The sequence below is a fragment of the Morus notabilis genome, unplaced genomic scaffold (genome assembly GCF_000414095.1).
Source record: "Morus notabilis unplaced genomic scaffold, ASM41409v2 Scaffold37, whole genome shotgun sequence".
In the NCBI taxonomy this organism is placed as follows: domain Eukaryota; kingdom Viridiplantae; phylum Streptophyta; class Magnoliopsida; order Rosales; family Moraceae; genus Morus; species Morus notabilis.
In genome coordinates, this window is record NW_010363279.1 from 179,659 (window position 1) to 202,904 (window position 23,246).

General features: G+C 37.7%; 3 protein-coding genes and 1 non-coding gene across 4 annotated transcripts; 2 read left to right on the top strand and 2 right to left on the bottom strand.

Moving 5' to 3' along the window:
* The first annotated feature begins 5,006 nt into the window (after positions 1–5,006).
* Positions 5,007–6,692, top strand: LOC21392373 (protein RADIALIS-like 6). Its single transcript, XM_010103780.2, has 2 exons — positions 5,007–5,375; positions 6,668–6,692. Exons 1-2 carry the CDS (start codon positions 5,095–5,097, stop codon positions 6,690–6,692), a joined length of 306 nt encoding a protein of 101 aa, XP_010102082.2. The 5' UTR covers positions 5,007–5,094.
* Positions 6,693–8,229: 1,537 nt separating this feature from the next.
* TRNAA-AGC lies at positions 8,230–8,302 on the bottom strand. The gene has a single exon. It is a non-coding gene; the product is annotated as a tRNA-Ala (tRNA).
* A 2,591-nt stretch (positions 8,303–10,893) lies between these two features.
* On the bottom strand, positions 10,894–13,227 carry LOC21392376 (zinc-finger homeodomain protein 5). The gene is made up of 2 exons (XM_010103783.2): positions 12,893–13,227; positions 10,894–12,546 (listed from the first exon to the last, which is right to left on the bottom strand). Exon 2 carries the CDS (start codon positions 12,385–12,387, stop codon positions 11,302–11,304), a length of 1,086 nt encoding a protein of 361 aa, XP_010102085.1. The 5' UTR covers positions 12,388–12,546; positions 12,893–13,227; the 3' UTR covers positions 10,894–11,301.
* A 1,865-nt stretch (positions 13,228–15,092) lies between these two features.
* On the top strand, positions 15,093–19,173 carry LOC112092666. Its single transcript, XM_024169314.1, has 5 exons — positions 15,093–15,394; positions 16,882–16,948; positions 17,568–17,576; positions 18,378–18,766; positions 18,888–19,173. Exons 1-5 carry the CDS (start codon positions 15,093–15,095, stop codon positions 19,171–19,173), a joined length of 1,053 nt encoding a protein of 350 aa, XP_024025082.1.
* Positions 19,174–23,246: the final 4,073 nt, after the last annotated feature.

Below are 23,246 nucleotides of genomic sequence, written 5' to 3' on the forward strand. Positions count from 1 at the left end.
AAAAAAAACTTTTTGAAAAAATCTTAAACCTGCAATTAAGATTTTTGTTTTATGTTTGGGGCAAAATGAAGTTTAGGTCTTTAGTTGCATTTTAAAGATTTTTTATAAAGTTTTTTTTATATTTAATAATAAGGGTAATTTTGTCTTTTTGTATCCAAAAAACAATCATGCGATACTAAAATAAGATTTTCTAAAATGTCAAGATACGGACATAAAATTATTAAAAATAAAAGATACCAAACTCATACTTTGATATAATACACGGTTTAAAATAGAATTTTCTTAAATACAAAATAATAATAAATGCCATACTGTTTTCTACTTTTATTCTTTTATTTGGAAGAGGCACCACTCTCAAAGTGAATATTAAAAAGCCTTTTTAGAACTTGCATGCAGTTTCAAGTCTGACAGGCTAACTCACGCCCCAGGCCCCAGCAACATAACAGCAAATAAATAAACAAGTAAATAACAGGCTGAAGATGCAAAAGATAGAACAGAACAAGCGAAGAAACCAGTAGTATTACTTGAAACTAAAATTTGTACCACTTTTTCTACATGCTGGATAAATACATTTTTTGCATTCTCCATTGCCATATTTTTTTTTTCAGTACGTTATGTATTCGAACGTCTTCAATATAATGCTAAATTCATATTCCAATCTCAAAATAAATTTGAATAAGAAAATTATTTTTGAATACAATGTTTTTTTTTCCTTAACTTAGTAGCAAATTAAGGCATTGTTCATTTCATGACTCACGTCATAATTTAAGTCATATTGCTACACTATTTTCTTTCACAAAAATTTTAATGCATTTTTTTATTACAGTATTTTTTTATCATATACACAACTCAAGTCATGAGTTGAGTTGTGCAAATGAACATACCTTAAATGTTATTAGTTAATATGTTGAATTTTTCATCTAATCATTTACTATATTTGCATTTTTAAATAATTTTAAAATGAGAAATTTACTTTTTATAATTTTTAAAGTTTAATGATTATGACAAGAAATAGATTTAACATTCAAAATAGCAATATATACAGTGGAGAGAAAAAAAAACATATCCAAATATATCATTTTCATACTTTTTTTTATGCCAAATATACCATTGACATTAACTGTAATGACCGGAAAAATAATCTTGATGTTAATTAGTGTAATTTAAGTAATTAAATCATAGATTTTCTGGATAATGACGTGTTTTGTAATGAAGGATTTATGGAATAAATAATATTATTCTAAAATTCTATATATAAAATTTTATGTTATGACTCGGTCGATAATCCTCACCGCGAATTAAGACGGGAGAAATTTTTGATTCGACTATGACTTGTAATTCTATTCATAAGAATTCCCGAGTACTGTACAATGTTAGTAATGCTCTGAGAAGCACTCTAACATTTAAAGAAATTCTTAATTGCCAATTAGTAAAATCGGAGTTACGTGAGTTGTGTTTTCAGTAAAACCGTAATGTCGGGCTCAAAAATCGACACTGTCGGTTACCATGTTTTACTGAGAGTTTAAGACACGTATGTTGAACTCAGATTTCTAAGTTATTTTAAGACATATGTTAAAGTCAGAAAACAGCCCGAATAATATACGCGATTTTAAATCTAAACCGGTATTAATTTCTACCGAATATAGTGTAGGACTGTGTTTTAAACAGTGTACTGAAAACCGCCATAAAATATTTGTCTGCAAACTGATACAGAAATTACTGTGAGTATAAGTTTGATTTGGCAAAAGAAGACTTTAGTGGGAGATAAGGATGTGACTTGATTTGACATTGAGTTAAAAGGTGTCATAAGTCATCATTAAGGAGATTTTTCTCTCTTTTTCTCTTAGTCTTGGACAGCCCAAAATTAGCATGGTCAAAATTTTTGTCTAATTAGTGAGGCTAAGAAGCCTAAGAATTATGGTTAAGTATAATTAACCAATTGTCTATAAATACCACCATTTAAAGTTAAGCTCATTTTACCAGTTTTCTCATTTTTTTTTCACTCTCTCTCTCTCTCTTTTCACCTCTCTTGGCCGTACCTCACAAGCCCTCTCTCTCAAAATTTTCCATCTCTCACACACGAAGGAGACTTCAAACCACAATCTAGAAGAAGGAGAATATATTTGTGTAGGAATTTCTAGCACATTCAAGGGTAAAGATCAAAACTTTTCTCCTTTCATTTTCTTTGTTCAAAGTTCAAACTCTCCTTGAAAGTTGAATCTTTGTAGGAATCTCACACCTAGGTGGTCAAAACCTTTCCTCTCCTAAGTCTTGTGCTAAGACTTTTCAAAACTTATCTTGATCCTTTAACTTTAAGAATAAACTTTAGATTATTTACAAAATTGTGTTTTATGTGTGTTAAAAGGTTAGATCTTCACATGCATGGGGTTTTTAATGCTAGATCTATATTTTGAAATTGTATTTCATGTTTTAAGGTTGCTGTTTTGTGTGTTTGGAACAAGTTCTAAACTTTTCATGTTAACCTTAAGAGGATAAAGAATAAAAAAAAATTAAGTTGGTAAGCTTTATTTTCAGATAAAAATTTTTAGTCCATTTTGACTTAAAATTCAGAGCTATTAGAATCGAAATTGAGAAAAATGCTATTTCACAAAAGTTGTAGATCTTGATGTGCTAAACATTTCCTTAGAAGAGAAAAATCACAATTCTGCCCCTAAAATGTGTTTTTAGATGTTTTTCCAAAACTGCCCAGAATTTTATCAAAATTGTCTAAAGCTGTCAACTTGAAGTAGTTTCTATTTTGCTGTTTTTGGCCTTTAGATTGCAATTTTGGGAGTTTCGAGGCACATATTTTAAATTTTTTGACGTTACGAACAAATCTCTGTGACTGCGAAAAATCACAGTTTTGACTCTAGGACGTGTTTTCGGAACGTTTTCAAAAATAACGCGAAATAATATTTGTGCCCCCGTTATTTTAAGATTTTGGCCCCGTTCCGAGGCCGAACCTCATTTTCTGTGAAACACGACACTTTTAGATCATATTAAGATGAAATAAGAAGTTTTTAAAGTGTTACAAACTTATGGTTATCTTCTAAAATAAATAATCACTAAGTGCTTACTGGGCGCAATTCCTAGTAATCGACGATATCGCTAGTGATAAAATGGGATTTACTAATGATTTCAAAATAAGATTTGGATTGAGAGTTTTTAACACTAAGTACGGGCTCAATACCCGTACTAAGACAGCCCGTAACTTTTCAAGCCTAAGTTAGACACGCTAGTATAAAGGATCATTGTAGACATGTTTGAGACTAGTGAGCCTTAATATAAATTTTGGGCTCAATCTAAGAAATAATATGAAATAGTAACATAGACAAATAAGTTATTAACCTAAGACTGATTAGCAAGGGCAATTAAGAAAAAGTATATGATAAATATTTATTAAAATAATCTTTGTAATGGAAAAGAAGTTAAATGATCCATATTTAAAAAGGAAATATTTCTAAGTATAGGAATGAATTCCTAAATAGACTAAGCTAATAGACTAGCTTATAATGAGTCAAACTTACACTCTCGTGGGTTTCTTTACAGAACACAACAGTAAAGGTTAACTTCGGCGAGTAATATAATATAGTCTCAACCTTGACTGAAAGCAGGTAAGTGGAAATCTCACCTACAATATGAATAATTTTAAAGTGAAAAATTATACATTTCTTATATACATGTTTTTGCTCTATGATATAGAATGTCATGTCATATCATGTAACATGCTCACTAATGAAATTAATGAGAACAGTTTAAAGTTGAGTGTAGTACGAACCTCCCAAGATTGGGGGTTTATGTTCAGAAAAAAAAATGATGAAATGAATTATGGTCACAGTGTAGTTGGGGACCTTGCAAACCCTTTCTACTCGCTGATCGCGCACAATCAGTATGAACACTCGGGCCCATAAGATTAATAAATCAAGTTTATAAAAGAGCATAATTGGTACATGCATTACTGTTATGCTTTAAGTACTCTGTTTTTAATTAGCAATACTTAAATACTCTGTTTTTAATTAGCGAGACTTAAATTCCTACTTACTGAGTATAAACTCACCCCTAAGATGTATTTATACTATAGGAAAGCAACAAATGAAAAGTGAATGATGGACAATGCGCAACAGTAGGCGATCAGTGTGGAGAATGGGAAATGGATACCGCTCACATTTTTATTCCGCAATATGTTTTATTATGAGAATACTTTTTTAATTATATATATGTAATATGGTTTTAAGAAAACTGAAACTTCACTTATAATTTAAAAGTTAAGATATGATCTTTTGAAAAAAAAAAAAAATTTATGCAAATTTCACCTTAATTAATTAAAGTATTTTAAGCGAATTCATGATAGTAAGTTTAAGAGACGGCTTCTTAAATTGCGTCGTCATATTAACATTTATATTGAATATTGTGTTAGTATTTAATAATTATTGATAGTAGTATATAACTATTTCTTTTCCAAAAGTGGTAGTATTACAGATTTACCGTGTTACTGAAAAAGAATAATAATATTCTCCTCAAATAGGGTATATTATGGCAAGTTGACACAATAAGGAAGAAAATCCCGAGGTCCAACTAAAGAGCAGGCAGAATATCTTGGCTGTCTTTTGTGGGTCTCAAAGGTGGGTCGGAGTGGAGGTTCATGTTGTTAGCGCATCTACGTTAATGGTAGACTGAGAATTGGGATCTAATACTTATCAAGCTGTAATTCTCTAGAAATTCCACTTCTTATATGATATTATTAAACGACGTGAAAGTGACTTTAAAAAAGTGTACATAACTCAACTGTCGTTAGACGCTATATTTTTCCTTTCCCATCTAGTGTCTTTCCTAGCCTGTGTTCAGCGAAGCGAATCACATCTCGTGGTATCCCTGAAAAAATGTGTGTGTGTGTGTGTGTGTCTGTGTGTTCGCCAACTTGCGTATCCTACCGCCCTTTCCTCCAGTTTATAAGGAGCATAGCTATCTCTTGCCAACCATCTCTTGACTTAAGTCCTCTTCCTAAATTGAGGCAACTCGTCCTCTGAACTCTGTTTTACCAAACAACACTAAACCAACACTCTACTTCCATCACTTTATAAGCCTAGAGTACTAATGGCATCAGGCTCACTCTCTTACGCGCGTAGTTCAAACTCCTCTTGGACGCCTAAGCAAAACAAGCTGTTCGAAATGGCGCTGGCCGTGTATGACAAGGACGCCCCAGACCGCTGGCAAAATGTGGCCAAGGCAGTCGGCGGGAAGACCGCTGAGGAAGTGAAGAGGCACTATGATATCCTTGTGCAGGATCTCATTAACATTGAATCCGGACAATTCCCTATACCGAATTACAGAGGCGCTCGAAGCAATCCTGCAGGCGGATTTGGTGATGAGCAGAGGTAACATAATATACTTACTACGATCATACACGAGATCACTGTGCGTCCATGTTTGTCCGCAACAGTCTTGATTCCATTTTAGATAACAAATACCTATCCACACAAAACTAGTCGTTCTCTTCTAGGAGTTCTTAGTTCAGAATTGCTAGCTTAAAGCGAATTCGTGACTGCCACAATCTTAATTGATAGTTAGATTGAGATGTCCAAATTATGTTGTATACGGATTGAAGAAAAGACTATTAACTATTTAAGGCATCCCAAAACATAATAGCCAGGTAATATGCGTCTCTTATCATTATCTATGGGCATTAAGTACGCGTCATCTTCAGGTATGCACAAAACAACGTCTGTAAGCAAATGAAACATGAATCCGCACTCACATTGTAGTGTGACTAGGAGGTAGTAAAATGCACATCATTAGGATAATAGTCAATAACTCTGTTCCTAGGAAGGTGAAAACGAAAGGAGCTTCTAGGTAAGATCGTCCCTTAGATTGTGGATCACTAAGCTACAATGATTTTTAAAATCCCAGAAAAAAGGGAAAGATTCTTTAGTTCTTAACTAGTCCACGTATCATGTTAATTTACCAAGATGTCATCCACTCTCCTTTCCTTTATTGGCAGAGACAGTTAGACCAAAGACACCGACATCAGTTCCAGTTCCACAAAAAGCAATTTTTGTATCTTTTTCGCTATTTTAATTCTTAAATAGCCCATCCATAATCTATCCAACTTTCTAAGCAAAGAAAGCCCACATGAAATCTAATCCCTACTTGTTCTAGATCACATGCACATGCTTCTATAGTTGAAGCTCAGACCGCCTAAGGTAACATAAATTATTATAATATTATGATTAGCCGGTGCTACTAGTATTGATGAGGATCAATCACTCTTTGACGTTATCCAGTTATTTTTAAATTATATTTTCACATTCTTTCTCTAATCCACGAACTTGCTAGCGACAGTGATTCTTGGATCCAGCTAAACATTTTTGGCAGAACTAGCAATTCAAGAAAATGTTATAGCGCGACCAACGTGCATTAGTCGGCTAATATTTCTTAAAAGAGAAAGGAGTGTTTATTTTATTTTATTTTATTTTTTTAAATTTTATTATATTCCCACAGATAGGACTCCAACTGTGAGATATAAATATATCTTCTATAGCTATAGTTCTTACACTCCATCTAGGAATGTCAACTTTATTTACACCAACCAAAATTTTGCATGTTGAATACCATAATAATACATAATATGGTTTATCTGGCATCACTTTTTTTTTTCTTGGCTATACAGGCTAATGAAGAATCTTAAGCTCTGATGGGGGTTTAAATAGGGAGAATCACCTGTAAAGAAGAAAATGTGTGAGAGAAGTCTAATGCACTATTGTTCCTGCGGTTGCTCCTTCCCACCAAGTGTTAATCATGTGTTAATATCTATCAGTTTGATCAACTTTTAAAGCTAACCATCTGTGTTTCTGTCTGTCTACATAACAGCTCTATGACTATTGTAACGGATTTTCTACAAAAAATACATATCCTGTTTGTTTCTATTTTTGTTTCGATAATTTATTCCCTTTCGTCGGTCTACAGCAACAATGTAATAAGTAAATAAAGAATTTAGAGATGATTATAAAAAAAAAAAAAAAAAAAAAATAAAGATATAAGAGCAGCAAAGCTTAGATCCAAGATGAATAGAACAATGATCTGCAAAACAAAGCATCGTTTATGATGATCTCAGATTGTAAATTTATCGTTTTAATTACTCAGAAAACAGGACCATATTTCAGGTACAGATTCGAATGAGGTAATTGCATCAAATCATCGTTGTCAAAATCAACAGGAGTGATCAAGATCAACTTTAAATTCGTTTTATTAATGAAAAACATAATCAAGCAAAAACTCAAATTACCACAATTGCAACAACCATCGTCTACAAATCCCAAGGCCGAAATCATAAAGCAATTCGTTTAAAGTCAAACTAATCATTCCAACGACATAACGCGACGTAGAGAGAGGAATCGAGAATCTACAAAATTAAGAAAAGTTTATTTTCCTCTTTTAGAACCGCATTTATGTTTTTTTTTTTCCTTAATTAATCAGTACAAATCAAAATATTTCAATTTCAACAATTATCGCATCCAAATCCGGAAGTCGCAATCACAAAACAGCTCGTTTAATCTCCTCATAAGTACAAACCAGAATCGAGAAAATCGAATCATTCACTAACACCATAACTCGGGGCACGAAAATCATGGTCGACACAGAAATAAAACAATCGCATTTATTTTATTACTGTAGAAGGGGAAATTTTCAATTTCACCGATAATCATATCCAAATTCATAAACCGCAATCACAAAGTAATATGTTTATGAATCTCGTATAATGCTAACTATATCAATCAAAGCGAATCGTTCCAATAGCCCTAGGTAGAGAGATCATCGTCGATTCGGAGATAAAAAATGCAATAATCATTGAAATCTCTAAGAGGGAGGGAAAGCGAACCATCATATCCACATTCAAAAACCGCAATCACAGTAAATATGTTTCTGAACCTCATATAATGCTAACCAATATCAAGCAAAGCGAATCGTTCTAATAGCCTAGGTAGAGAGAACATCGTCAATTCCGATGTAAAAAAAATGCAATAATCATTGAAATCTTAGAAAGAGAGAGAGAAAGAACCATCATACCACGTAGTTGCGAAAATGTAAACAAGAGTAGTGTCATTTGCAAGGATTTGTAATGTGGATTTGAGCTGTTAAAAAAAAATGTATTCGGAAATTTTTGTGGTAGGAATAGATCGTAGCCGTCCAATTTTAATCAAGGAGAATGGTCTTTAAAAAGGACAAAAACTTTGGAGAAGCGGGGTATCGATCCCCGTACCTCTCGCATGCTAAGCGAGCGCTCTACCATCTGAGCTACATCCCCTGATGTTTTTCCTGCACGAAAGAAAATATTATAAGAATAATTTACTAAAATAACAATTACGCTCGATCTTTTCCTAATTTTTTCTCTTGGATTACAACGAAATAATGCGACATATATGTATATGAGAGGACATGCCAGTCATTAAATCGGGTACAATCGAAGAGGAAAATCAAACTATAATGAGCCATATGCGTGATACTACACCAATATCATTGGGCGACATTACTTCTTAAACCGTTGAAATTCAAAGACCACTATAAAACGTTTCAGATTTTATTCTTTCCTTAAATATTCAAACATTGCAAATGTTCGTCAAATATATTAACGATTCAAAAACACACATACATAAGGAAAACAACTCAGAACTTTGCCTCCAAGACTAGGCAAAAATAATTAAAAAAAAATCCAAATAAGTAAACAACTTATACAGCCGTTGATTTTGCCGAAACTACGCGGTCATTTTCGTCATCGAACTCAACGCCAGTGATCACACCGTTGACTGCATTCACGCAAAACCTCCTGGACCGTACACCTAATCCCAACCAGGCTTCCCCCCTCGTAGTGGTGTCCAGCGACACACCGAATGCCCCGGCTAGCTCTCCACGACCGTCCGATAATATCATGACCTTATCCCCACCAACACTCAGATTCTCTCCCCACGCTTTCATCACGAACACATCGTTGACAGCGACGCAGGCGATCATATCCGAGCCCTTCGCTTTGGCCAACTCGACGACGCGCTTCACGTACCGAGCGCAGCCGGGAGAGAAAGCGGCCGAGACACCGACGACGGCGACCTTCTTTCCTTTGCAGAGGCTCGAGAGACTCACCGTCTGAACGACGTCGTTCCGGTTGAGGTAAGAGAGGGTTATGTTGTTCGGAACTTTCTTACCGACCTGGATGGGGAGCCATTTTGATTGTTTAGTACTATTATTATTATTATCACCGATCATCATCATCATCCGACGAAAGGGACGGACAGTGGAGATTGGTTGGATGGTCGGCGGTGGGCCCGGCGGGCCATAGAAGTTGACAAGCGATGATCTTTGAGATTTTGGGAGGGTGGCGTGCGGGTTCCAGGAGGTAGTGGAGATGGGCTTAGGCGCTGTGACTGAGAAATTAGGGAAATTCTTTTGGTGAGGATTTGAGGAGGAAGAAGAAGAAGAGGACGACGACGTTTTTGCAACTGCGGAAAATGTAGCTGCAATGTTGTTGACAGAGGAAGCCATGGTTATGGTATGGGATTTGATTGAAAGAGGTACTGGGAGAGAGAGGGGTTTAAGGATGGGTTTTAATGGGTATAAGTATATATTCTAGAATCATCTAAAATTAAAACTCGAATTGTGAAAAAGTGGTTTGCCTCGTGATTTACGTATAAATGTATCCGCGGAAGGAAGAGACAGCGATTAGAGGGAATGCGCCAGTTAGAAGGCACGACACCTGCTGGGAATTTGGCTCCAGCTCCGGGCGTATTTTGATCGCCCTGGCAATTCGTGCTGCTTATTGCAATTGCCATGTCTTGGTGGGCAAGAAATGCATAATGGGTGAAGCCCAATACTCTTTGTGGCCGAAATTTGGGATTTAAGACAGCCCAACATGATCCTTGGCTGGATAGTGGATACATTGTCGTACAACAATACATGCCGCGTCAGACAGACCCAGCCACACCAGGTGGCAGGTACAACATTGTGCAAAGCCCAAAACCAGAATCTTTATTTTTCTTCTCGTTTTTTGTTTTAAAGATAAATTCTTCAATTAAGGACGATCGAGGACCACTGGAGGACTCAATAATCAAAGTCGCTATATATAGAGAGAGATTAAAATGACTCAAATTAATTAGATTTGCAAGAGTTCTGTGATAAGTTATGAAAACAAAAGCTAATAACACGCAGTGATGATAACTAAAATTTTGAACACAAAGAACGTGAAAATACTTTTTTTAATATTTTTCAATCTCTTTTACTTTTTCTCTTTTGTCTAAATAAACTTTTCATTCCTCTTTTAACAAACTTTGTAATCTAATTTAAATCAATTTTTGAAAGTCATAAAAATATGAATTTAAATAAAAGTATAGTTTACTATTGATTTTCTTGGGGTTTTAGCCTGAAATAATAGTATATTTAAACAAGAAACAATTTGCAAAAGAGCTTATAGTTGGGGTAAAAAATAAACAGCCCCTCAGGCTTAATATAGCTACGTCGCTGGTAGCGTAACATTATATTAAATTACCAAATCACATAAGAATTAAACCAAATTAATAAAAGGATGAAAATTTATAAAAACCAATGAGAATCTGACTATTTAAGACTGTATTGTTATCAATGTGTGGTATTTCTTTTCATACTCTTATCATAAATTCTCATTACATATTTTAATCCCTTGTTTTCTTTTATCATTTTTTTTTTCGAGAAACAATATTATCAAGGTCATCTCAAAGTCATCTAGCTCAACAAACTCAGATGTCCCCCACCAAACTTGCCCCATTCAGGCATGCCAACTAATCTTCTTCCATCAAAACAAAAATATCAATCATATACTTTCATGCATTACAATAAAAACAACAAACAAACATACTGAGAAACACGAGAAGATAATATCTAGTTCTACGAGATCATTTCCTTCACCCCATTTAGCAAGCCACTATCAAAAAGAAATACAGACACAGAGTTTGGAGTAGTAAAGAAAAAGATAAAGAGGAAGAGAGAGAGAATAGACAAACTCCTGAACACAGTCCAAATGGCCAGGGAAAAAAAAAAAAAAAAACCGCTGAAAGACAATAAATTAAATAACAATAACATGGTTTTCTAAGCATAAGAATTAATCATGTTCACAAATTTCCCCATCATCAATGCCCCTCTTACACCTCCCTAATTGTACGTACGTATCACCTGGCTCCATAAAACCATAAAGATCACCTACTCCAAAACCAAAGAACTAGCTATATATAACACAATATAACATGGTGACATAACATATAACATATAATATATGATCAATATCTATGTATCCAACCCTCCATCTTCCACAGCTTCACTGACCTCAAGAGACTGCATATTGTCATGAATATTACCGGCGGAGGTATTACTATTATTGTTGGTCGTGCCCATCATCATCATCATCTCTTGCTGCTTCTTGACGGCACTCTTGTTGTTGTGCATCCAAACTTTTAGGACCTGTCGTTTCACCCCAACCTCCGCACAAAACCTCTCGACCTCCACCTCGTCTTGCTTCTGGATCCTCCACCCGACCTTCTCGGCAAACTCCAGCATCCTCTCCTTCTGCTCCTGCGTGAACTTAGTCCGAAACCGCTTCTTCGACAGCGCGAAAGGCGGCGGAGGGACCCCCTCCGCCGTCGACTGCCCGTACACGTTCAGATCCTCACTCGACGACTCCGTGCCAGCGGCCGCTACTCCGCCGAACGCCACGTTCATCGGCTGGACAATCGGGTACTTGTGGAGGTGATGGTGGTGGTGGGGATGATGATTTGGATGGTGGTGATGAAGCGAAGGAGACGGTAATGGTGGGGTGAGCTGTAGAGGATTGAGCATCAAAGCCGTGGTGGTAGTAGTACTCGATCTTCTCGACCCGGGGCTGTACAACTGAGTCTCTCCGTCGATCTCTTTCCGGTGGAAATTCCGGTGACATTGACAGGCGGCGCATTTTAGCGCCTCCAAGGAGCCTTCCTGGCCATTTGGCATGAACTCTCCACACCCATCGAACACGTTTCCGCCGACGCTGGCCGCGTGGTTCTTGAGGCATTCTCGGTACTTCACTGCCGACGACGTCGTTTTCGTCTTTGTAACGGCCGAGAGCGGCGAAAACGGCATCGGATCTGGGCTTTTGTTGTCCGGATCTCTGAGTGGTTGTTGGGCATGAAGCTGCACTGGTTGGTGCTGAAAAGAGCGAGGGTAGATATTATCTAGGGTTTGAGTAGTGCAATTACTAGTGGAATTGCCATTAGTAGAAGTAATTAGTGATTTTCTTCTTTCTGCTCCTGGGGATTGGTCTTTTGTTAGATGGGTGTAGTTAAGAGACCCGGTTGACGTAGTCCTCATTTGATCACTTTCTTGAGCTCTAAATTCCATGGTTATGAGCTGAAAACCTTGTTTAAATCTCCAACTTGTGTGTGGGCTAGGTATTAATTAAAAAGAGATCAGTACTACTACTGGTGTCTTCACTACTTCTGAGTCTTTGTCTCCTCCACTCTTGGGATTTTAAATCTTGCCCTTTTTCTCTCCTTCCATCTAATCAAAAGTAAAGAGAGAAAAATAACTCAAAACATATTATCAAAGTTAGCTTAACTAAAACATGCTTATAGTGTATGGGTTTTTTTTTTCCCAAGAAATATATCCAGCATTACGATGATAAAAGCTAAACCCACCAACCCAAAGCCGTTATTCAACAGTTGATCTCTTCTCTCTCTCTCTCTCTCTCTCTCTCTCTCTCTAAATTCAAGAGCTAGAGAGAGAGAGGGAGGAGTGTATTGTAAACCCCGTAAGGAAATATTAAAAATGCATGGTTCTGAAAATAAAAACAAAGAGAGAGAGGAAAAAAAAAAAAAAAAAAAAGCTTGAATGGGACCGAACTCACAGTTTTTAAGAAAGTGAAAGAGAAGAAGCAGCCGCAAACATTAAGCTAGCTAGCACCTTTAAGAATCATGCCTTGGACATCTCTAATGGTCTTCATTTAGGTAAACTAAGAGACTAGTAAGCAGAGAGAGAGAGAGAGAGAGAGACGGGGTATTTAGGGATTGTGCTTCTGTGCTTCCAACAAGAGACAGCTTGGTTGCTTGAGGTGTAGCCAGAGGAAAGATAAGAGAGAGAGAGAGAAACCCAAATGCCAAAAGAGATCCTGATGAGATTAAGGGGAAATTGGGGTACTACTTTTTTTTTTTCCCCCCTCTCTCTATCTCTCCTTCTTTCCTCTCTTTTTCTCTCTTTGCAGAATACAAAAACAACCGACAACGTCATGTTCAGCCCTCTCCCACGCCCTGCCAAGATGGGTCCCATACCCACCCCCTTCATTATTGCTCCTTTCCATTTCTTATCTCAACATACTTGACCTCTCAAAGTGACCCAAAGATACATTTTTATTTTTTTTTGGGTTTGGGTTTGGGTTTGCAGTAGTACTACTACACTCATGTCCCTGACGCGACTCGCTTCTCCTTTTTCCTCATAATCCCTTCAAAGCAGACGTCACAAACCCAATGTTTCCTTAATTAAACACATTTTGTGACACGTCTAATATGGCATGGTGAATCCATAACAACAGGAACTTATCATATATATATATATGTATATATATGTGTATATTATAATATATTTGGGTTTGAAGTGAAAATTTGGAAAATTGAATATACATGCAAAGCCAAGAAGGGTAAAAGTGAAAAGTGCTTTGCGAATGGTCCACAGTAGTGCTTTGTCGTGTTGCTCTCTTTCTCTCTCTCTCTCTTTCTCTCTTTCTCTCTCTATAACTTAGAGCAGGCAGCAATGCATACGCATAAAAACATGAAATGGGCTAATGGGCGGCTTCTGCGCCCTCTCTGTGACACCACGCGCGCTTACCCCCAAGCAACGTCTTTACCTTTCCGTGATGCAATCGATGTCTTTATTTTTGTCTCTCTTTCCACGTCTTTGCCTTGGTACTTGCTTGCCTCTACTGTTCTGTTGTTGTTGTTGTTGGTGCACTGGTGCAGTACAGCTTCCACCAATTGAAGCTCCAAAGCCTTTTACCAAAAGAAAAAAAAAATGAAGCTCCAAAGCCGTTTATTAATCATCAAAAGAAAAAATTTCCCCTTTTTTCTTTTTGTTTTTTCCAAAATAAAAAAAAACAACATAAAAGAAAATTAGGTTGAAATTTAAAAGTTATGTGAAGGGATGTCTCTAATTTGATCATGGGAAGAAAACTTTGATCGTGGGAAGAAACGACACGAAAAACGGAGGTACAAAGAGCGAACGGCGTCGTTCGGCATGCAGGCAATTAGGCCAAATTTCGGCATGGACCTAAGGGACCAGCGCATCCGCGTGGGCACACTGGAATGGCGCCGCGTTGCTGGACGTTTTTAGGAAACTATTTTTTGGAGATTTTCTCTCCGTTTTTAAAATGGAAAACTTGCTAAATGAATTTTAGGAGACTTGGAGGCTACACAAAGGGCATTGGGGGTTATTTAAGGGCAAGAAAACATAGAGAAACTTAATTGTATTCATCATTCTTCAATTGGGATTGTGAGAGAATATTGGAGAGTACAAGTGAGAGAGTGAGAGAAAACTGATAGAGGTTTCTTGGAGATTTCTCTTGTATCATTCTTGTAATCACTTGTGATTGATCATAGTAGATGAAAAAAATCATATTACAGGACGTAGGATCTCACATTGAAGTCCGAACCTAGGTAAATTCTATGTGTCGTTATTCTTCTTCCTTTTTTTCGCTATATTTTCCGCAATTATTTTTTACTTCGGATTTCTTGTTTGATTATTATTTCTCCGCAAACCGTTAATTTGTGTGCTTGAATCCGTGGGTCCTCATCACAAGTTGGTATCAGTGATTGGCTTAGGGCATGGATTTTTTGTGTGACGAAAGGTACGTGTCCGGAAGTGCTTGAATTTTTTCCAATTGAAAGGGTTCTATTGAAAAGTTGTTGAGATGGCTTCGACTTCTAAGGTTGATATTAAGAAGTTTGACGGGACGAATGACTTTAAGTTATGGAAGATGAAGATGTTGGTGCATTCAGGCAATAAGGGTTTCGAGAAGGCACTCGAGGGAGCATCAAAACTCCCGGCAACTATGGATGATGGGAAAGCAAGAGGTGCTCGAGAGGGCATACAACACTTTGATTCTCGATTTTAGTGATAAGATGTTACGAGAGATTGTGAAGATGAAGTCGGCAGCCGAAATTTGCTTGAAGCTTGAATCTTTGTACATGATGAAGAGTCTTTCGAACTGGTTGTATCTCAAGGCGAAGTTCTTCACCTTTAAGATGACAGAGAGCAAGGATATTCAGGAGCATATTGACGAGTTAAACAAGTTGATCATGGACTTGGAGAACATAGGTGTAACGACCGGAAAAATTTTAGGTTTATTTCGGACATTCCGGTATTTGACCGAAATTCTCTCTGGAACAAAAAGTAGTATAATTTTCAGTTTGATCAATGAGATGTTATGTAGAAACTTTATGTTCGGGGTAAAATTTCTCGAGAAGTGTAAAGTTATAATACAAATATTTTTACAAAGAAAATTCGTTAATATCAGTTGTGAATAGTGAAATATCGGCTAAAAGTTAGAAATTTTAACGGGTATATTTTAGTTATGAAAAACTGAAATATTTGGTAAGTGACCAAATGACCAGTTAGAAAAAGAGTAGAAATATTATAAGTAAGGAAAACAGCAAAAATTCCTGAAACAAAATTTTCCTAAGTCAGTTAAAGTGAAAAACTGCTAAAAAACCAGTACCGCGAGGGTACGCGTTTTGGGCAATTTTGAATCAATTAAAATGAGAATTTCAAAAATAGAAATTGACTAAAAAGATACCCAAGATAATTGGGTTGAACATGAGAAGTTTGACCCAGGGTACTCGACAGTCCAGAAAAGCAGTATAGAACCTATACCGATTGTGAAATTATCGGTACCGGAAAGAGACTCGTTTTGAAAAACGGAAAGTTGGGTCTCGACAAGAAAAATGTGGGGAACATAGAACCACTCAAGTTAAGTGTTAAACTTAAGTAGAATTAGTAAAATTAAATTATGAGAATTAAAGTAATTTCTTTACTTTAATTTAGAAAGTAATATTAAGATATTATTAGAAATATTAATATAATATTCCATTACACTTAAAAATGGCCTACGGATGACATTAGAAGCCAAATATGGTTTCTTTTCCTAAGTGTTGCCGAGAGAAGAGGGAAAAGAGGGAAAAGAGAGAAAATCCAAGGAATCACTCATTTTCACCGAAATTCCTTCTGTTCAATCCGGTAGAAACATAACCCGATGCGATCTAGCGGAGAATCTCAACTTTTAAAGGTAAGATTTCGGATTTTTCATGAGAAACTGCATGCTTTTTCGTTTTGATGAATAGTAACTCATCTCGAAAAAAATCCGTAAAACTAAAAAACAAAACCGAGGTTTTGTCGGAGACTGTGATATGAGTCTAACGTGTAAGTATTGAAACGATTTAACAAAATTTTTTGAATTTGCACTAAGAATCCGAAAAACCCTAGAAATGGAGAAAATGTGTTTTTGTTCAATTTATGTTAGAATCTGTGTTCAGGAATGTGAATCTTGACTCTAGGTACTGAAATCGAAAATAGAACGAGTTATTGAAAACTCAGAATTTCCTAAAATCTAGTTAGTAAGCAATGAGTTAGTAATCCGATTTTAGAGAATGAATAACAGTTTTAAAGCTCGGAAATGAATAGATTACGATTCAGAAACTGAGATACATGAATATGTGTAAATTGCCTATTGAGCTGGAATTCGGCCTAGAGGGGAAAAAAGTTCAAAAATGAGTTGAAATGGATTTAGGAATCTAAGTATGAGGAATTGTGATTTGAAATAGGAAATTTATACATATTTCCATGAAACAGGTTTTGGCACGAGAGCCGAAGCAACAGGAAAGAACTTCAAGCAAGCGGGAATCCTAGCGGATTACCGGTAAGTATAGACATATATGTTTGTCTGGACTCAAGTAAGCTGTAGTTAGACTTAGAACTATGAATTTACTTATGTTCCGAAGTCTATGTGATTATACGTGTTTGGAGGGCTTAGTGCTCTAGATTGTAGAAAGGCGTCATATGGTTACCCTTATGCACAGTTAAAGTATGCAAGAAGTATTATGCATTTTATGTTAGCATGTGCACGTAGAGATAACGTTACATATCATTCAGTAAAGTTTTTGACACTTTGAAATGAAAAACCTAAAGTTTAGAAATGTAAAAAGACTGACGAGTCGTCGGCCTTCCAAGGGAGGAAAATCTCAAAGAGTAGAGATTCTGACTAGACCAGACAGTAAGCAGTGCCAGTAAAGTAAAAGACTGACGGGTCGTCGGCTTCTCAAGGGAAGAAAATCTCAAAGAGTAGAGATTCCGACTAAACCAGACAGTAAGCAGGGGCCCAGGCCCACAGTAGTAAAAACAGAAAGACAGAAAACAGTTTAAAGCATGTTACACACGAGCACATTTGCATCATAACTCTTAATGTAATTTTGACTAGTTTATGATGTCCGCATGTTTATACTTGCTGAGCGTTAGCTCGTCAGTTTACTCGTGTGCAGGTAACAAAGGTAAGCAGCTAGCCATATAGTGGTTTTGCTTGATGGACATGCGGAGGCAAGGTGGTGGAAATGTCATGGGTACACGGGAGTGGTCTCTACTACGCTCGCTTAGAAAATAAATTCGGCTGCAGATTAATGTAACATAGAACACTAGTATGTATGTTCAGTTTTAAGAAAAGGATATTACAACCATTGTCTTAGTAAAGAACAACGGACTGTAATAAATTAAGACAAGTTTTCGGGGACTAGTTTGATATCCGAATCCTTAAAGTAAAAGCAAGATATGTTATTAGCATAATGACATAACATGTTAAGAACCCGAGGGTTAAAGTAAAGAAAAAAAAAATTACCTGAATATGAACGTAATTTAAAGAGACTATAGTCTAGAGATGCACAATGGATTAGACTATAACTTAGCATATTAGTAAATAGTATTGACTGAAAGGCTTAGAAGCCTTAACTTTTGTGATACTTTGTATATGATGTGATATGTATGAAATGGGACATGTATATTAGAAGAACATATAGAATGTATGTTTTGCTAGTCGTTATGAGAATGAATGGTAGTTAAAAGTGTAGCCAGTCAAGAAATTCTTGAAGCAGTTCTTTTTGCACTTAGACTAGCTATGTTGCTCCTTTGATCGGTATAGACACAACAACATGGTTTGTACACGTCCAAAGAGAACACAAGCAGAACATAATCCTCCCGCACCAGACCTAGCTGAAGAAGTAGCAGGTCTCAGGGGGCAAATAGCAGCCCAAGCTTAGGAAAGCAGACAGTTGAGAGAATTGCTTACCCAGTTAATTCAGGGTCATCAAGTTGGAGGAGCACCCCCTCCACAGGCTGTGCCAGCACAAACCGCCCAACCTGAGCAACCCCCAGAGAGGGTTGAACGCCAAGAGCCAGTAAGGGGTGAGATGGGGCACCGAGTGATGGTCCCAAGGGAACCATTGTATGTGAGGTTTAAGAAGATGTCACCTCCAGAGTTTGATGGGTCAACAGATCCACTAGAAGCCGAGGAATGGTTAGCATCCATTCAGAGAGTGTTTAAGTTTATGAAACTCACCGACAGGGAGAAGATACAATGCGATGCTTTTGTATTGAAGAAGGATGCCCGCTATTGGTGGGAATCAGTGTGCGCTAGAAGGAATGTGAGACAGATGTTATGGGATGAATTCCTATGGGAATTTAACCGTAAGTATTACAACTTAGAAGCCCTGAAGACTCAGCATAATGAGTTCAACAATTTCAAATAGGGCGACATGACAATTGTTGAGGCATTCTGACGATTTGATCAGTTGGCACGACTGTGTCTTCAGTTGGTTCCAACAGAGGAAGAGTTGGTTAGGAGGATGGTTAATATGCTCCGAGGAGATAGCCACCGTTGTGGAAAGTGGGGGGTATCCACCAACCACGGTAGCTGATCTAGTGAACTGGGTAATACGCGCGGAGCATAATATTGCCAAATCTAAAGATGAACGAGCTAAGATGTGGGAAGATAAGAAGAAGCAGAGAGAAAAGGCACAGGCATCCACCAAGCAGAGCCCCAATGCTAATCCACAAAGCCAAGGAAGCCGAAGTGACCAGGGATCGAAACCTGGATAGGGCATCCAGTAAAACCCCAGTAAAAGGAAAGGGAATCACAATCAGAATCAACGAAATCCCCAACAGAAGCAGGACCAGTACACCAGTCCTAGTGTTCCTATCTGCCTGACGTGTGGAAATAAACACTTCAGAGAATGTAAAGCCGGCACAGATGTATGCTATACGTGTGGACATAAAGGACATTATGCAAGGTAGTGTCCGTTCAAAGCAAGATCTCCTAGAACGGCACCACAAAGGCCACAAGTTCTGTAATTTCACGCCATGCAAACGCAGAGGGTATTCCCGACCCCTCAGCCAAACAGATCAGAAGCTTCTCCACAGGTCAATGCTCACTTAATGACATACACCAAGGAGGAAGCTGAAGCAGGCATGTCCAACGTAGTGGCAGGTCAGCTTACTGTTGCCCATGTCCCTGCACGAGCATTATTTGATTCAGGAGCCACACATACATTTGCATCAGTAGAATTTGTTAAGTGAATACTACATCCTCAAGAAAATATAGGGCAAGCCTTTAAGACAGCGCTACCATCAGGTGACGTGTTGTTGTCTAGTCACTGGTTACGTCATGTACCAATAGAGATAGCAAGAAAAGAACTAAGTTTAGACCTAGTTGTACTGAACTTAGTAGATTATGATGTGATCCTAGGAATGGATTTTCTAGGAAAGTATAATGCTACAATAGACTGTAGAAAGAAAAAAGTAGTTTTTCAGTCAGAAGGAAAAAAGATGTTTGTGTATATGGTTTCCACATCAGGGACACCCAGACGTTTTATTAGTTCCCTAGAAGCCCAACGATTGATGTGCAGCGGATGCTCCGGATATTTGGCGTATGTGGTGGATAGAAACCAAGAGGGGAAACATCAGCCAGAAGATGTTCCAATAGTCAAGGAGTTCCTAGACGTTTTTCCAGAGGAACTACCCGGACTTCCTCCAAATCGGGAAATAGCTTTTGAGATAGAGCTTCTCCTAGGCACCGCACCAATATCCAAAGCACCGTACAAGATGGCTCTAGCGGAACTGAAGGAGTTGCGGGTTCAACTCCAAGAGATGTTAGACAAAAGCTTCATCAGACCGAGTTTCTTGCCATGGGGAGCTCCAGTCCTCTTTGTCAAGATGAAGAATGGCACGCTTCGGATGTGTATAGACTATAGAGAGCTCAACAAAGTCACCATCAAGAACAAGTACCCATTGTCACGAATTGATGACTTGTTCGATCAATTGAAGGGAGCTACCATTTTTCGAAGATCGACCTTCGATCGAGGTATCACCAGCTCAAGATTAGAGAAGACGACATTTCCAGGACGACATTCATAACTCGGTATGGACACTACGAATTCTCAATGATGCCATTTGGACTTACAAACGCCCCAACAGCGTTTATGGACCTTATGAGCAGAGTTTTCAGAGAATATCTAGATAAGTTTGTTATTGTTTTTATCGATGACATCCTTATATACTCACGAGATCCACAGGAGCACGCATAACATTTAAGGATCGCACTACACACGTTGAAGAAACATCAGCTATATGCAAAGTTTTCTAAGTGCGAGTTCTGGTTAGATAAAGTCCATTTCCTCGGACATGTAGTATCTAAGGAAGGAATCACCGTGGATCCAACAAAGGTTGAAGCTGTTGAAAGGTGGCCAGTTCCAAAGAGTGTTACGAAAATTCAAAATTTCCTAGGATTGGTAGGGTAATACAGAAGGTTTGTGGAGGGATTTGCTCATCTTGCAGCTCCTCTCACTGCCTTAACCGAAAAAGATAGAAGGTATGAGTAAACAGATAAATGTGAGCAGAGTTTTAGGGAGATCAAAAGAAGGTTAACTAGTGCTCCAGTGCTCACGATCCCAGAAGATGGAGGAAAATTTGACATCTACAGTGATGCTTCAAAAACAGGACTAGGAGTTGTGTTAATGCAAAATGGCAGGGTTATTGCTTACGCATCTCGGCAACTGAAGGATCGCGAGCACAATTACCCGATGCATGATCTTGTGCTAGCTGCAGTAGTCTTTGCGCTCAAGTTATGGCGGCATTACCTATATGGAGTTCAATACCAAATTTATACGGACCATCAGAGCCTAAAGTGCTTCTTCACGCAGAATGAGCTTTATATGAGACAGAGACGATGGCTTGAACTTGTGAAAGACTATGATTGTGAAATCTGTTATCATCCAGGTAAAGCCAATCGTGTAGCAGGCGCCTTGAGTAGAAATCTAGCACTGTGGACTCCAGTGGAGACCAAATTGTTGCCCAAGCAGCTTCGACAAGAGATTAATCTCCTAGATCTTGAGTTAATCTCCGGTAAGTTAGCTTCTCTGAGACCATAGCCTGTGCTACAAGATGAGATACAATAAGCTCAAAAAGGTGATCCAATTATGGATAGATACAGGACAGTGATGGTAGAGAATGCAAAGTTGAATTTCAGCCTGTCAGAGGACGGAATTCTCTTGTACCAAAGAAGAATTTGTGTACCGGATCAAGAAGCAAATACTAGCGGAAGCGCACAACACGCCATATTCCGTACACCCAGGTGCCACCAAAATGTATCAAGACTTGAAGCAACATTTTTGGTGGAAGTGAATGAAGAACGACATAGTTGATTATGTTAGTCGTTGCTTGACATGCCAGAAAGTCAAAGCAGAACATCAGAGACCAGCTGGTAAATTACAGCCACTAGAGATTCCAGAATGGAAGTGGAAACACTTAACCATGGATTTTGTGACTGGACTTCCGAGAACCAGTGATGGATATGATGTCATCTGGGTAGTAGTGGATCGGTTAACGAAATCAACGCATTTCATTCCGATCAAAATAACTTACTCCTTAGAGAGATTAGCTGAGTTATACGTGGCTAAGGTAGTAAAGCTACATGGAGTACCAGTTAGCATAGTATCAGACAGAGACATCCGATTTACCTCCAATTTTTAGAGAAGTGTTCAGGAAGCGATAGGGTCAGAATTACGCTATAGCACAGTGTTTCATCCCCAGAACCTCGAAGATATGCTTCGAGCTTGCGCTATGGACTTCAAGGGTGCATGGAGTATGAAGTTGCCATTGATTGAATTTTCGTATAATAACAGTTATCAAGCTTCCATCGGCATGGCTCCGTATGAAGCACTTTACGGAAGGAAGTGTAGATCCCCAGTTCATTAGTATGACACTCGGGAAAAATAGCTTCACAAGACAAAATTCGTTCAAGAGGCCATTGAGACAGTGCAGAAGATCTGTCGAAGACTAGACACGGCCCAGAGCCGGCAGAAGAGTTATGCAAATAAACGCTGTAGACCCTTGGAATTTTCTGTAGGGGACTCCGTATTCCTGAAAGTCGCACCAATGAAGGGTGTGATGCGTTTTGGGAAGAAAGGCAAGTTGAGCCCACGGTACATAGGACCTTTCGAGATCATTGAAACAATATGAAAGGTAGCTTACCGACTAGCTCTGCCGCCAAATTTGGCTTCAGTATACAATGTGTTTCATGTAGCAATGCTCCGGAAGTACATCTCGGATCCATCGCATGTGTTACAGTATGAGCCTATCCAGGTTCACGACGATTTGTCCTGTGAGGAACAACCAGTTCAGATTCTAGCCAGAGAAGAAAGGAAACTCAGAAGTCGTAGAATTGCAATGGTTAAAGTTCAGTAGAAAAATCATAATATTGAAGAAGCCATTTGGGAAGTAGAAGAAGAAATCAGACAGAAGTACCCCATTTGTTCTGATTTTCGGGATGAAAATTTCTTAAAGAGTGGTGGATGTAACGACCGAGAAAATTTTAGATCTAATCCGGACAGTCCGGTATTTGACCGAAATTCTCTCTGGAATAGAAAGTAGTAGAATTTTCAGTTTGATCAAGGAGATGTTATGTAGAAACTTTATGTACGGGGTAAAATTTTTCGAAAAGTGTAAAGCTATAATACGAATATTTTTACAACGAAAATTTGTAAATATCGGTTGTGAATAGTGAAATATCGGCTAAAAGTTAAAAATTTTAGCGGGTATATTTTAGTTATAAAAAATTAAAATATTTGGTAAGTGACCAAATGACCAGTTAGAAAAAGAGTATAAATATTATAAGT

Bases quoted from the DNA above. Each gene is read 5' to 3' on its own strand.
- LOC21392373 (XM_010103780.2), top strand. From the start codon at position 5,095: ATGGCATCAGGCTCACTCTCTTACGCGCGTAGTTCAAACTCCTCTTGG. The intron at 5,376-6,667 runs GTAACATAATAT...TTGGCTATACAG, and splicing joins GGATTTGGTGATGAGCAGAG to GCTAATGAAGAATCTTAAGC.
- LOC21392376 (XM_010103783.2), bottom strand. From the start codon at position 12,387: ATGGAATTTAGAGCTCAAGAAAGTGATCAAATGAGGACTACGTCAACC.
- LOC112092666 (XM_024169314.1), top strand. From the start codon at position 15,093: ATGGGAAAGCAAGAGGTGCTCGAGAGGGCATACAACACTTTGATTCTC. The intron at 15,395-16,881 runs GTATTTGACCGA...TCCATGAAACAG, and splicing joins GGTTTATTTCGGACATTCCG to GTTTTGGCACGAGAGCCGAA. The intron at 18,767-18,887 runs GTATTACAACTT...CTGTGTCTTCAG, and splicing joins CTATGGGAATTTAACCGTAA to TTGGTTCCAACAGAGGAAGA.